General features: G+C 39.2%; 1 protein-coding gene across 8 annotated transcripts in view; it reads right to left on the minus strand.

Moving 5' to 3' along the window:
* Positions 1-14,710, minus strand: part of PRORP (protein only RNase P catalytic subunit) — a 54,647-nt gene that overhangs the window by 39,299 nt on the left and 638 nt on the right. For all 8 annotated transcript variants that reach the window (XM_075030280.1, XM_075030279.1, XM_075030273.1 and 5 more), the window contains exons 2-4: positions 13,208-14,619; positions 10,837-10,884; positions 5,186-5,318 (exon numbers count right to left, since the gene is read on the minus strand). In XM_075030280.1, coding sequence (XP_074886381.1) covers positions 5,186-5,318; positions 10,837-10,884; positions 13,208-14,208 — 1,182 coding nt within the window. In that variant the 5' untranslated portion in view covers positions 14,209-14,619. The remainder of the gene's footprint in view (positions 1-5,185; positions 5,319-10,836; positions 10,885-13,207; positions 14,620-14,710) is intronic.

Here is a 14,710-nt window from a genome sequence, read left to right on the forward strand (position 1 = left end):
ACTCACCAGCTCTCCTCCATCCTTGTTGATGTTACAAGACCTAGCGGCAAACCTGGGTCTTAAGGCAATGCAGGATTCTGCTCTACTGAATACTAACTCTATCCTGACTGAGTTCAGTGACCCATATTTAGCAGAGAACTGAAAAAAAAAGCTGTTCAACCCTATCTGCAAATGTTGTGTCTCACCTTTGTAGGTTTCTCCAGACCTATGACTGCACAGGACTCTTCATGATCCAGGAGTCTTCAGGCTTGATATCAGTGTATTTAATTATAATTGCAACGCTAACCTTATCCTTATCCACAAGTTAATGACCATATCCTTCCCATAAGTAAAAATCAGCCACAAGGCAACAATGGGCTTAGTTGTCAATCTGCTATTCTATAAAACCTGTAGAATTGAACTGTTCAGCACTGGCCGTCCTATAATCAAAGAGCAGTTAGAAGTAAGTATTTTGATCCATGTTGTTGCAGACTAGATAACACATTTGTCCTTACTGATGCCACCTCTAATCTAATACTCTGGCCTAACCACGGCCATACTGAATGAGTGCTTCAAGTATTTTAACTCCTAAACATTAACTCTTACCCTAGTCTTATCCATAGCCCAACACCAGCGCATACCCAAAAGGCTACCAAGAAGCCCTTCATCTCCACCAGCACTCAATCTTAATGAACTTGTAAGACTCCAACAATAACTCAAGTTCTCCAGCACCTGCTGTCCAAAACACTAATGCCCAAACACCACACTTTGAGGACTTTCTAGATTCAGCAATAACAGGTTCCTCCATCCTTGCTAACCTGAAACCCCAGCCTACCTACAATTCAGTAACTCATACCCATCCAAAAATTAGTCATAACTTGTTCATCTAAGCCAACCTCAGCATTCATCCTATTCTTGGGCCTCCTAGAGGAGAGAAAGGAAAGAAAAAAAAAGAAAAAAAAAAAAAAGCACAAGCTCAGAAGTCTCTACCGTCTTGAAGCCTCGGTTTAGCCCTAATCCTAAGCCTAACTACAGCTCACCACCCCTATATCCTTCTCCAGAACTAACAGAAAGATTTCAACCCATGCTGGCACCATCAGGATTTTCACCCTGCCAGCACGCTTCTTGCTGAAGCTAGCTCTGAATCCAGGTACTATCATTTTAAACCAAATCCTAGCAAAGTGACCCACCCTGCCACAGAAGTGACAAGAGGACTTCCAGTCATTCCCACCTGAGAAGAAACCACAGGAACTGTTTCTGCTCAAACCAGCCCCCATTCCAGTGCAAGAGGCTTTGCAGCATTCAGCAACATGCCAAATTGTTGCACTCCTACTGCAGAGGACAAACACTTAACTAGGAATCTGATCCTTTTGCTGAAATGTGGCACACATCTGGGAGGGAAGGATGCACATGAACTCACGGGAGAAATTCCACTCAGCCTTCTCCTTCCTTCCATGTTTCCTCCACTCAGAAAGTTCTTTGCTCCCTGGCAGTGACAGGGAGGAGGTAACATACTTGGGAATAGAGGTAGAGGAGCTGAACAGCACAAATAGCCTGGGCTGTGGCCCACACTGTGCACATGTGCTGGGAAGGGGTTTTCTCCGCTTCAGCCCCTGATCTTCTCAGGAGACACAGCAGGCCTAACTGAACTAACTAGCCTTCTCTTTCTCCCTGATCTCAGGCAAAGAAGCCATGACACCCAGGGGCAAGATGGACAGCCATAATCATACAGGCATCTCAGGGCAGGTAAGGGTAGCTCACCTTCGAAACAGCTCAAGTGCAGCCAATTTAGCTGACTTTGACCACAAGTTGAGAGTCAACAAAGCATGTAGAAGAATGATAAGATCACACTGGAACTTGGGAGTGAAGGCTCTGCCAGATGGGGTTAGAGCAGACTGCATCAGACATAGTTTTCTTAGAGCTTGGAGTACATAGGGTTTTTTGGAAGTAATAAACTACTCTGTTCAGAACAGGACTGACATATACCACACAGGGCTTTAGAGCAAATCATGGAGCTGGGAAACATGCACACGTGGAAGAAGAACCAAAGCTTTATAGAAAAGAAAAGGCATCAATCTAAAAGTAAGAGATAGAGCTTTATTTTCAAGGCTCCTTGGAAACAGCACAACCTCATTCAGTTGCAAAAACAACACTGAGATGAATGGGTCACTTCCTCTTCCTTCTCCAGTCTCTCATATTCTAGAAGAACATGTAAAACCCCTCTACACACTTAGCCCAGACCTAGTGTGGGGACTTTACATGCCCACAAACCCATCTCTTCCTGCCTTCTTGACAGCACATACACATCTCCCATGTGCTTCCTTCCCTGTGCACAACATTCAGGCTTATCAGGGGTATGAAGTATCCAAGAAGGGAATGAAATTACTGCATTTGTGTATTTTAGAGAAACACCTGGGAGCAGCTGCAACATGAAAGTCATCACATCAAACTTGATTCTGCCTCTCATTATATCAATTATATCAACTCAGGCTCAATGGCATAGCTCCCAATTAAACGTAGCCAGGGTAAACAGGCATCCAACTGAAAACATCATATACACAGTGGTACAAAAGGTGACAGTCTTGTTACAACGTTTTCTTTCTACAGCAGCCTGCAAGGTTGCAGCTCACTATATTAGATCATCTTACGACATCCTAATAGACCTTTCAGTAGCTGTGCATGAAGATCTGAGTTGATGTCTCTTTTTAATGTGTAACTGGTATTTCCTTATCACAGATAATCAGTTTTATAGTTCCTGAAAGCCATCTTTTCAACATATTTGTAAATAGTGTTTACTGCCATTCTGATGTACAAACCTAAGTTGTTTCATTTTCTTTCCTAAAACTAATTACAGAAAAGATTATTTTTTTTAATCACAGCACAACAGACTACTTTTGGGAGATCCTCAGCAAACCGAATCTTTGCTCCTAATTTTCTACTCCGATCGCATTTAATCTTAAGTGAGAGAAATAAAATCAAATAAAGCAATGATGCTGTTGCAAAAGACAAAAGACTATTCCTCAGTGGGGTAAAAAAAAAATAAATTCCAAATACATTACATATTCAATTTGAAACTTTGTTGGGAAAAAAATGTTTGGAGCTCAGAACAACTCAAACTGTTTCCCTGAATAATCATTTCATTGCAAGAAACACAGATGCACTAAAGAAAACTCGTTAGGAGAAAAGAAGGAATAGAAAGCTAAAAAGTTTTCTATTTGAATTGCGGCTACTACAAAAAAGTGACTGACTGGAAAATGGAAACCCCCCCTCTCAGATGTACTTGCTTACACCCTATTTTCAGCCTCTTCACCTAGTTTCCCCTCTGGAAAACCCTGGCTGCAAGAGAAGTCACACAGTCTGGCATACCTAAAATGGGCAGCATATTTTCATCACCACATGTCTGCTTTCACAGCACAAAGGCAACTAGAAAGTCCCAAATTTATTTCTGGAAACCTCTGACACATCACAACACTGTTTTGCCTCTGTCCCCACATACATGCTGAAAATTCACTGAGGGAGCAGACTTTAAGCTGTATAGCCAACAGTAAACGCACCGGGTTCATCTCCATTTAGCCTCCTGGTGACTGCCTGCCAATAGGGAACTGGAACAAGGTCAGCCTGGAACTAGCAAGTGGGTGGCCCAGAGTGGTAAATGATGGAATTTCAGCTATAGCACAGACTACCAAAATCTACTGACATCAAAACTTACCACAGTGTATTGAGTCTTGTTGCATTAGATGTCAGTCATTTGATCAATCAGGTTCTCAAACAGGGGAAACATCATTGCCACTACTGCTCAGCTTGGGTGTGAATTGTCCTGTTACCCAGAACTCCGTTCCTAAATCTCCCCGCCTTCAACTGGTACTGCTAATTTAGCTCTGTGTACTTGACAAATTTGAAATTTTCAAGCCAGCAGTCACCACAGGGAACAGAAATGAAGCTTCACAGACTAGCCAGTTAACTGGTTAAGGAATTAAAAGTTTTGCTGTTGTTGCTTTCTTTAATAAACCAAGCTCAACCATAATTTTCACAAAGGCTTTTAGAGAACATATAAAGTTAGTTGTACACTGTACAATAAACCACATCCTTTCGTTTATCTTATAATATTATAGAACACCAGTACCCATTAAAGACTTAAAGTTGTGATGGTATTTTTAAGCATAATTTCACTCCCCTGTACAATTTGCAGCTAGATCAGCTAAAAGTCCTGAACTGAGGAGAAAAATCTATGTGGAAATTAGATGTCTGAACAACAGGCTTCATGTACTACAAGTACCCCAACACTAACTGTTTCAAGTTTCTACAACTGTTACACATGTGCAAGGTCTGTGTCTGCAGAAAGCCTGAAGAATTAGATCTGGTGTCCTCTTCCATATTTTCAGAACTGATGCAGAACTGAGGTGCCAGCTGCAGCAAAATGACATCAATACTTACAAAAGGAAAGCAAAACCACCCTGAGATGTCGCGTGGGCTCCATCTAGCGGAGCTCAGCTTCATTCTGTATTACTATTGCTGAACCACTGATCTCCACACAATGAGTAAGAAATAGAACTGCAATATATTATAGCGTCTGGGAATTATGCCCTCTCATATGTTTACAATGACCTTTGAAAAGCTTGATACTCCTGATGTATATTGTAATTATAAATATGAAAGCGTATCTTTAAAATTGAGGGGTAGTTTGTTGGTTGGTGGGTTGTGAAAGTTGAGTGAACAAAGTGATAATCGGTTCTTTATTGTTTCTGGCAAACAGCTGCCCAACTGAAAAATCAAGTATTCAGCACATAAATGTAAGCTTTAGATACGATACTGAACTTAAGAAACACTAGGACTTCTACTTTTATGCAAGCTCGAAATACTAGATGTCTTATTTTGTTCTAGTTACTGCATTTTATTTCATACTTAAAATTTAGCTTTTGAAGGATTAGAAGATTTCCATAGTTTTTACATTTTTAATGTAAAAAAAAAATAATTAATTATTTCAGTATCCATTAACAGCTGACTGAAAATATAAGAAGAAAGACAATATGAAAGAGGTCAAGACTTAGACCCATTTTATAAACACAACTGAAAAATACATAGCATACTTCAGTATCTAATGGCCTATCAATGTTTAAAGCAAAGAAAAAAAGATCTGTGGTGTTTTCAAAGTATCTGAACATTAATTGCATATTACCCTCCTAACCTGACAGCGTGCAAGACCTACCTGTGGGCTTGTCTTTCTAAAAGTGTCAGTTCCATGTATCACATCCCTTATTATTCTTTCTCTGAGATTATTATACTCCTCTTCGGTGAGGTCACTATCCTCCAGCTGATGGTTGCAAACTGGGCACTGTCCGCTGTAATAACAGTGAAAGAAGAAAACAAAAGGATAAAGGCTTTTACGTAAGAAATACCTTAAATTTTATTAACTTATTGAGTGTCTGTGTATTAGCACAATTCTTTACAAGAACTCCAGCACAGTACAATCATCAGAAAATTTGTTGTACTCTTTCTGGGATGCATCCAAAATCTTCTAAAGTCACTAGAAATATTTCTATGTGATTTAGTGGTATCAGGACCAAAGATTTAACTCTAGAGACATTTGAGGATTTAGGACTAGAACTCTGCATGAGAGGATGGAGAAAAAAAAAAAAGAGTATTTAAATATTCACCAGCATTTATTTATGCCTTGAGAGATCAGAGTTCAACTCTCAGCATTACCAGAAATTTCCACATCTCTAATATTTGGAAGTTTCCCTGCTAACCAGGAAAGTCACCATGAGTACATACAGGCCAGACCTCAATGTGGGAAGGTGACGCAGTTGCACTGGCCTGGCCGGAACATATGAAGTAGCTGTAGCCATAGTAGCTGAAGCTAGCAGGCAGGCCACAGAGCCTTGGTCTAGCTATAAATCCACTCCAAAGTGTTACAACAAGAAAATGAACCAGTGAAATACTCCATTATTGTGCCACTGACTGCTCCTACAAAAAAGACAAGCTATCTGTGCCTGGTTTGTCAAGGTTTGGAATAACCAAACCTGTCACAGGTGTGGGAATAACCCTGCTCAAAAGAAGAAAAAAAAAAAAAGAAGGAAAGAAAAGGTAACATAAATCTGCTGTATGGTTGGAAAAGCAAATAACAAGTGAGACTGCCTTCTTTGTGCTGCTTGTCTTTTGCTATGAGAGTTCCCCTTATTTCTAGGCTAACACTGTTTGTTCAGATCTCTCCAAGCTGGTCAAAGTGAACAGACTGAAAGCAGAATGTGACTAAGACAGAAAGTTTGCTTTGAAAGCCCTCAGCAATACTAAGTCACACTGGCACTGCATGTCTGTACAATGCCCAATTTCACCAGAGATTTTCTAATATCAAGCTGACGGCACCCAAACAGAAAGCAGCTTTACATTGCTATCTCCTGCTGATTTATCACTACTTGTTTCTTTATTGCTAAGAAACTTCTGTTCCTGTTCTGTAGCATGGGCTAAATATCATCACATGGATCTAGGAATGCAGATTGCTGCAGATGAAAAAGCTCTGCAGCTACAGTCAACCAATGCCATCATTTAGCGATCATTTTGCAGAGCCAGAAACCCCACTCCATCATGCACAGCTGTTTCAGGGATTGTATGACTGCATGCAGCAATGGGGCAGTTTCCTTTATCATTCACATTGTCCACTTCACAGTACTCTTAAGTTTCCCTGTTGCAGGGGCAGCAGCTATAGTAACAATTGTGGTTCTGCAAATCCCAAATCATACATTGTTTTGTCTGACACACACAAGAACTCTCCAGTGATCTGTCCATGCATATTTTTAATACTAAGAGAATACAAAGAGATTGAAAATCCATCATAAAAGATTACAGAATAGAACAATAGGGGATATGAAAAAACAGACCTCAAACTCTTTAATTTCCTCAAGAAGAGTGCTGGCATATCATAGCAGATCCTGAAAAATTTTCCAGAACAGCATGAGTGAGGCAACGCTACAGAGAACACACAGATCGGTGCCAGCCAAGAGGCACAACTTTTTATGTAAAGTGCTGCAAAAACTCCCCAGCACTGGGAAAGGCAATCAAAACAAACCATAGCCACAAGAACTATGTCAACTGCTATGAGTCAGGTTTTTGTTCCTACAGCCTGCTAGCACAGCATGCACATAATTCCAAGATGCAAAACAAGACAGGCCTAACTTCCGTGGCCACCTCTGGATTTTTGTATGATCCCCCAGAACTCTATCTTAAGAGAAAGAACAAACATCTTTTTTTTTAATATCGAGCCTTTTCTGTTGTTTCATGTCCCACAGTCACAACCTCTGCTCTAACACACAGTCTGAAGGAAATCAAACGGGAACTGTCATCACTTCCATGTCCCATTTTTTCATTCTTTTCTTTCCTAGTTGTCTCTCCTGTTAGCCCCTGTAAACTAAACACATAATCAACACAATGCACAGCTCCATACACAGGTCAAAAATGTATGTCATGCATCACTACCATGAACCTCTGGGTCCACCACAAAACCAGCATGTAAGGTGGGGTTAACAGTGGAGGACTGAGACAAAACAACCTGCATTTCTGTGCTTGAATTGTGAACTACATTAACCTTTTTTTTTCCCCCTAAAAAACTTATCTGAAAGTTTTGCAGATGCACTTTCTAAAGACAAACCAATGAGCTACAAATATACACAGACTCCATGGGTACACTTCTTGACTTGCATCTCTGATTGTGGGTTAAACCTAGAAATTTTTCCAAGCTTAACTTATCAATAACTACATGAAAAGGGAAAAAGAAACGGTCAGATAGGACATTAACATACACTAAGGAAATTCACAGTCAGTCATGTCTGTTCTCAAGCACTTCTGCCAAGAATATCAGACATGAGATCCATCTTGCACCTTCATCACCAGACTGGACACTCCAGCCAAGAAAATAAGTAGAATCTAGTAGCTTCTTCAGCAGGCAATAAAATGATGCTTAGTCTGAATGGGTCTTTCATTCTTCCTGGCTGACGAACAATGACTTTTTTGCCACCTGCTCCCACTTAAGCTTCTCTTATATGCAGGATATGTTGTTGATGTTTCACATTTTTCCTTTCTACCATTCTCTGTTCAGAAGCCTATATTCACCCAGCTGGACATAGTTTGAACTGAAGGAGTAACCATTCTTCTCTAAATCCATCCAAATATCTTATTTTCACAAGCACAATCCCAGAACTGAATTGTAGGATTTGAGCTTTAAGTGTTAAAATGGAACAAGTTATTTTCCCCTGGCTGTCTCCACAGAGATATCCTAGAGATGCCAAAGCTAAGTCGTTGTAATTTTCTAAAACCATGGCAATCAGAAATGTTAAATTCTCCCACCAATTTATATCTAGTATACATTAATGCACATACCATAAGCCAAAACTGCTTTAATTGCAATGCTGAGTGTGACTTTACTGAATCAAAAAAAGTTATGCATGGAATCCCAACAATGGACATTCACTGTTGCATACAAACAATACACTCCAGTTGCTCAACCCACTGTGGCCACTGCAGGCTTAGCCTACATATTAATGTCAGCAATGCAACTGGCTGCTCATATAGCTGTAAAGTTACCATTAAATACATCTAACAGCATTAAGGAACTTCACAGTTTGGCAACAGAGAAGAAAGGCCTAATGAACTGTTACAAGACTATTTCAAAACCATTAAGCCTAAAGTTTAAGGACCTGTCCCATAGTTAACTTGGATCCTTCTGCAACGACCACTTTCAGATCACTTGAAAAAAACAAACCTCCCCATACCCAAACAAATCAACCCACTCCAACCACCTATCAACAATCAAAGCTCCTGAAGCCAGTTTCTTCTTGTGAATTCTCAATGTGGATTTCCAAAGGAAGCAGAGGCAAAACAGGCAGAAGAAACACTCAGCATCTTGCAAGACTGGACCCTTAGTCTAACTGCTGCTTTTTTGCAACCATATCTTTAAAATTACCTTGCAATTTTTATAACTTCTCATTGATCATTTCAAGATTTCATGCCAAGAAATTCCCACACAGAAGGCTTTCACCTCTGTAGGATAGATACATAGCTGTCGTCACAGATAATTGACCACTTAACTGCTTTTTTGAGGGACATTTCTGAGATGGACTTGGAGTATCATGGCACCTACGCATCAAGCATGAAGTCAGACATGCTGCAGTAATTTGAACACAGGCTCAAAAAGCCTGAGCTGCAGCTTTCTATAGCTGACCTTGGAAATCCAAAGCTTTTGTAACTCTCAAAGAAAAATGGTCAGCAGACTTCAAGGTTTGTTTGCAGGGGGTTCAAGCTTCTGACTATCACAGTTCAAAGAAACTAGGAGCTCAGTGCTAGAGGAAGCAGAAAATATCCTGGATACGAGCATCTTAGATATAACTGCCAGTATTTATACAAAATCATAGTAACCTACAAATAAGCCTATTAAATTGTCAAACCCAGTTTAGGAAAAAATAGTTCTTCTGGATTTAACTCAAGACTCATGTTTTAAGACATCAGTTAATGCTGACTGCAGAGATGAGTGTAGTAACAACCACCACATGAGTTTCAGAGATACCTTAAGGGCTTTGTCCTTTATGATTAGGACAAAAAAAACAACAAACACACACAAAAAAACCCCAACAAAACCAACAAACTTTTTTTTTTCTTTCTTAAATCCTAAGGATCTTTTCTGCCAGCAGCCATTTAATTTAAATGCAACAAAATTATATTCTTTTTTTTCATTCAAATACTTATCCAAGTAGGCTACCTCCAACTTGTTTATTTCAAAATAAAAGTGTTCATACAGTTATCACAAAATAAATGCCATATAGCACCTTGTCACCACTTTGTTCACGGATTCTTAATTCATGATAAAACGTGAGGTGATCTAAGTTAGTTTAGCTCTCAATGTCTACAACAGAGTTTACAGACAGTAAGATAACAAGCTGCCTCTTAACCAAGACAGTGAACTTTAGAATTTGAACTCTGAAGGCTGAAATGAAAAAAGTTATCTAGAATTTGGTGAATTATAATACAGTATAGTAACATACACAGTCTCATACAAAATAATAATCCATCTTACAGTGAACAACCCCTACTCTTTGGACAGTGACTTACGCTGTTCTTTCATGGATGTCAAAAGCAGCAGACTGCATGCGCTTTTAATTCAGAGTATGCAACACAGTCTGTTTTTATAGACCACCAAAAAAACCCATAATCCATTGCAGACATCTTATAATTAATACATTTATAGTTGCCAAATTGCTGCAAAACCACAGGACTGGGTTTCAAAGAGAATAACATATAAAATAGGAATTTACAGATATCAAGAAAACTGCACTGTAATAGAAACACATATCCAAGTTATCACTGTGAAAACCTAACATAAGAATCATTTTGTCTTCACTGAAAATCAGGTGGGAAGGGAGAACTGTTCCATCTGTACAAATTAATTGCAGTGCACGAATAGTATCAGTTTTCAAGAAGACATCTATTTCCACACCAAAGCTGCTCTGTTACATATCCTGTTAAACAATGGTATTATAAAGCCAACCAAAAAAGTAAGTCTTTAATTCCTAAACAGTAAACAAATAAGCCACCCAGTAAAATGGCAGGTCTTATTCTTCTCTGTGGTCTCCTGTCTTGGCTCTGCTTAGTATAATTCCTTTCCAACTGTGCATGTTGTGTCTTGTTTAATGCACAAGAATGAGCTGGAAACCGGAGTTTGGGAAATGATATGTATACAACAAAGGTTCATATTCTCAAGTATTAAGATATTTTCTTATATAAGGAAAGCTATTTTTTATATTTATGAAAGAAGAGTTCAAGATAGAATAATCAAAGACAACACCTCACTTTTAAATAAAATGTTCTATTTACCTGTCTTTAATGTTGGTCAGATGTCCTCTCCAGTTCCCTCCTGGTATACTAATGTGTACACAGGGAAAGATAAATAAAAACATTAGGCTCTTATTTAACAATACCTGAATTACAGATAAAGAGTAATTCTATTGTGGTCAACATTTAGAAATAAAAGACCAATCAATCATCCACCCTGCAAAGAAATCATACAAAGATTCATGTATAATTTAGCAACACCTGAAAATATTATATAAAGAACGGTCATTTAACAACATTCAGAGAACTAACACCAACCTCCCCAGTTTATGTTGTCCCCAAATATTAAGAACCCTACAAGTAACGAGGCTGCATTGACAATTTTTAAGTTGCTGCCCTACACATTCATAAAGCACCTCAGAAACCAGATGGGAAAACAGGAATCAAGATTTCTATGCAGATGTTGTCCCGAGAGATTAAGAAAGATATCCCTAAACCAAAATGCTGCATTGAGACTCTTTGACTTCATATCATTATCATCATCACCACCACTACCACAGCCGCCATCATGCTGGTATAAATATTCCTTTTTGCCCACAAGATCCAAACCAGAATAGGTTACAGAATGGGAATACCCATGACAACATGCAATTGCAGACATCTCTCCCTTTGCCACTGTTTATTATCATAGGCTGCACATTCACATATGCCATGGGCTTTGGAATAACGATCCTGCTTCTGCCCTCCTTTCCCATTTCTCATGCTCATACATAGTGGTTCTTTAGTCTTCTTACAAAGACAACAGGCAACAGAAAATACTGTGATTCTTTGTTGCACTCTCAGATCTCTGTATTGGATCTGGCTTTACTCACTACTAGAAGTCAGTGCTGGTCTGCTCTTCAGAAAAATAATTTTTTAAAACTAGAACCTATTCAGTTACATTCACAGAGCGCACTTCAGTGCTTGCTGTACCATCAGTTTCCTTTATCAGCAAAAGTTACCTCCTAATCTGCATTGTTTTTGTAAGACTAACAGTGCTAGAAGTTATCAGATTCTATTTCTTTTTGGGAACTCCACGTAAACTGCTTATTTCTCTTCAACCACCAGCATATACAAGTTCAGCACTAGCAACTGGAACAGACAGGTGAAACTGAGCATTTTGTACAGGTTCACAGATAAAAAGCCACATGGGATAACTGATCACCTAGTTTCATCCCTCTATTACGGACTTTGTTTCTTCTTCATGTTTGAAACACTACTTCCTTTAGGGAAAGACCCAACATTGATCTTAAAACACTAGTCTACCACAGCCTTTCACAAATTATTCTAACAGTCAAATACAGTATTAAAGATACAAACAGCAGTTTGTCTAGCCTCAGCTTGCAGCATTGGTTTGCCACAGGCAATATATAGCTCTTCGACACACTGACCACCTCTGCAGTCTCCTTGCCAAGGACTTACTATGTTAAGTTTCCTGCACATGCAGCGCACACCTACAGGTAAGTCCTTCTCTGATCACTGGGAAAATAGCACCCCATGACAGATTTTCACCCACTAAACCAGTTCATCTCGATTGAAGCCTACTCTGGCTGCTCCCTAGCTATTCCCAGGAAAGAAAATAGCTAGGGTGACAGCAGTATAAGCCATTCTAATAATGGTACTGCATTCCCACAGCCATATTTTCCATCCAGGAAGACTAACTTGTAAAATGGCTGTGTAGCTTACATAAACCAAAGCCAACAGTTTAAAAAAAAGTCATAGACAGGCTCACATACAACAGCAAGACAAATATGCATGGGCTCAGGTGAACTACACTGTGCACGCACAGCATAACTGGTTGTAATCTGCAGAGTCTGACCATTGCTACTCATGAAAAGAAACTGTGTGGCCCGCTAAATACTGTGCTAAAATGAAGAGCCTCCTATTAAGATTATTCCTCTCCTATTATTCTATACAAAGTCAACATTTAATCTTCACTTAACCCAAGCTAAATCTGCTGCCTCTTTCCTTTAAAGAGAGAAACTATCTAATTTTCAAATAACTACTTCTACACTCTGATAGATTATAGGAAAAACTCTCATACCTGTCAATATATATTCCTTATGTACCAACCCCAGAAAGAGATGAAGTCGGATATTTTGGACAGCCATGACCCACCACAATTTCCCACCTTCTGTACCAAGGAGTAATATTTAACAGGTAAAATCTTACAAGAAAAGCTGAAGTCAGTAAGAATTTTACACTTTTACACTAATTTGGGAGCAAAAATAAAATGCATCTTTTCATGACAATGTGTTTCTCATGGAGAAACAACAACCAAAATGAGATGTTGAGGGATCTTATTAGTGTTCATCTGAGAATAATCTGAATCCCATCCTCATGAACTGGAGCTTGCTATTGAAACATTATTTACCTTTCAAACCATAGCTTTATACTCCGCATAAATGTTTTGTGAGGGTATATTTGGTTCTCTCTCAAATATAAGAGGATACCAAACAGCTCTTTTTGTAACTCAGCACCTTTCATACCCCTGCTTAAGTCAAAAAAGGCCTGCAGGACATCCAAGGTTGGGATCAAATCCTTAGCCAACATTTCATGGTAAAGTTCAAACGCGAGGTTCATTTCTTGATGACGGCTGGCTGCTTTGATACAGGATTCATAGTTTGTCCGTGAGGGAGTCATAATCTTTTTTACTTCTTCCAAAAGAGTCAAAGCCATTCTCCATTGATCTGAATTACTCAGCCCCCTGATAAGAATGTTGTAAGCCCCACTTTCTAAAATCTTAAATCTGATTTTCATTATATCATACACATCACAAATTTCTGAAGTCTGCCTCTGCTGGACACATAATACCAGATATTTGACCAACAAATTATATGGAATGTCACCATTACTCTTTGCCACATGGGTCAGTAAGGACTTAGCCACATCAATGGGGCTGTTGCACCTCACCATACTGTTAAACATCACTTCTTCAAATATTTCAGGCGACGGAAAGCTTTCCCTCAGCCTGTTCCATTCCTCAGTCTCCAAAGGTTTTTCTGGAGGCTGTATGTTGGTAAACTTATGCCTTGACAGAACATGACTCATTAAACGTTTCTTTGGAGCTCCAACAGAGGAAGAAAAGTGGCATTTCCCTTCAGATATTTCTTTAGTCTCCTCATCCCATCCATGTTTTTCTTCAGAATTAATTTCAGGCCTTTTCTTGGTAGGAAATACATCAGTTCTTTTGGAACCCACTGGTAATGCAGTGTTGGAAGACGTCATAAAACTGAAATAGCTAACCTTTTCCCTATTAGGGATGCTGAAAGAGACAGCAAATAGTTGTTGGCATCTTGAAACAGGCCAGAACAGACGACATTTCCACAGCAAAGTCTGAAAACCCTGTTGACTAGTTTGAAAAAACAGTGCCATCTCAAGAGGAAATTATCTATTAGCTCACTGTATCTAATGAGGTTATAAAATGGAAAATGCAGTTTGCATGGGGATGTTTATTATAAAAGCCCAAGGGCTGTCAAGCTGTATAAGCTTCAGTTTCAAAGTGCTTGTTCCATAAGTCCTTTCTGCCTCTTATGAAAACAAAAAAATGGCAAAATCTTTTCTCACAAAAAATCAATCTCCTGGACTGTGAGAACATTCATCCAAAATGAGGGTATCTTTCTAGAGAAGATGCTTTGCAGGTTTGCAGCTTATCATTTCTGTTTGTCGGTCACTGTAAAGATGAGTGCTGAGTACGTTGTCGCAGACAGGCAACTCTGATGCAGCTAGGCAAACGCTGCAGGTTTTTTTCTTCCTGCTTTTATCCGAGTCGAGTCAGAAGGTTTCCTAAAAAGAAAAATTAAAAATAACACCACAACATCGCGAGCTGCTCTGTGCTTTCCTGTCACGTTTACATTTGCATGCTAGCAAACACCAG

The sequence above is a fragment of the Buteo buteo genome, chromosome 6 (genome assembly GCF_964188355.1).
Source record: "Buteo buteo chromosome 6, bButBut1.hap1.1, whole genome shotgun sequence".
Taxonomy (NCBI): domain Eukaryota; kingdom Metazoa; phylum Chordata; class Aves; order Accipitriformes; family Accipitridae; genus Buteo; species Buteo buteo.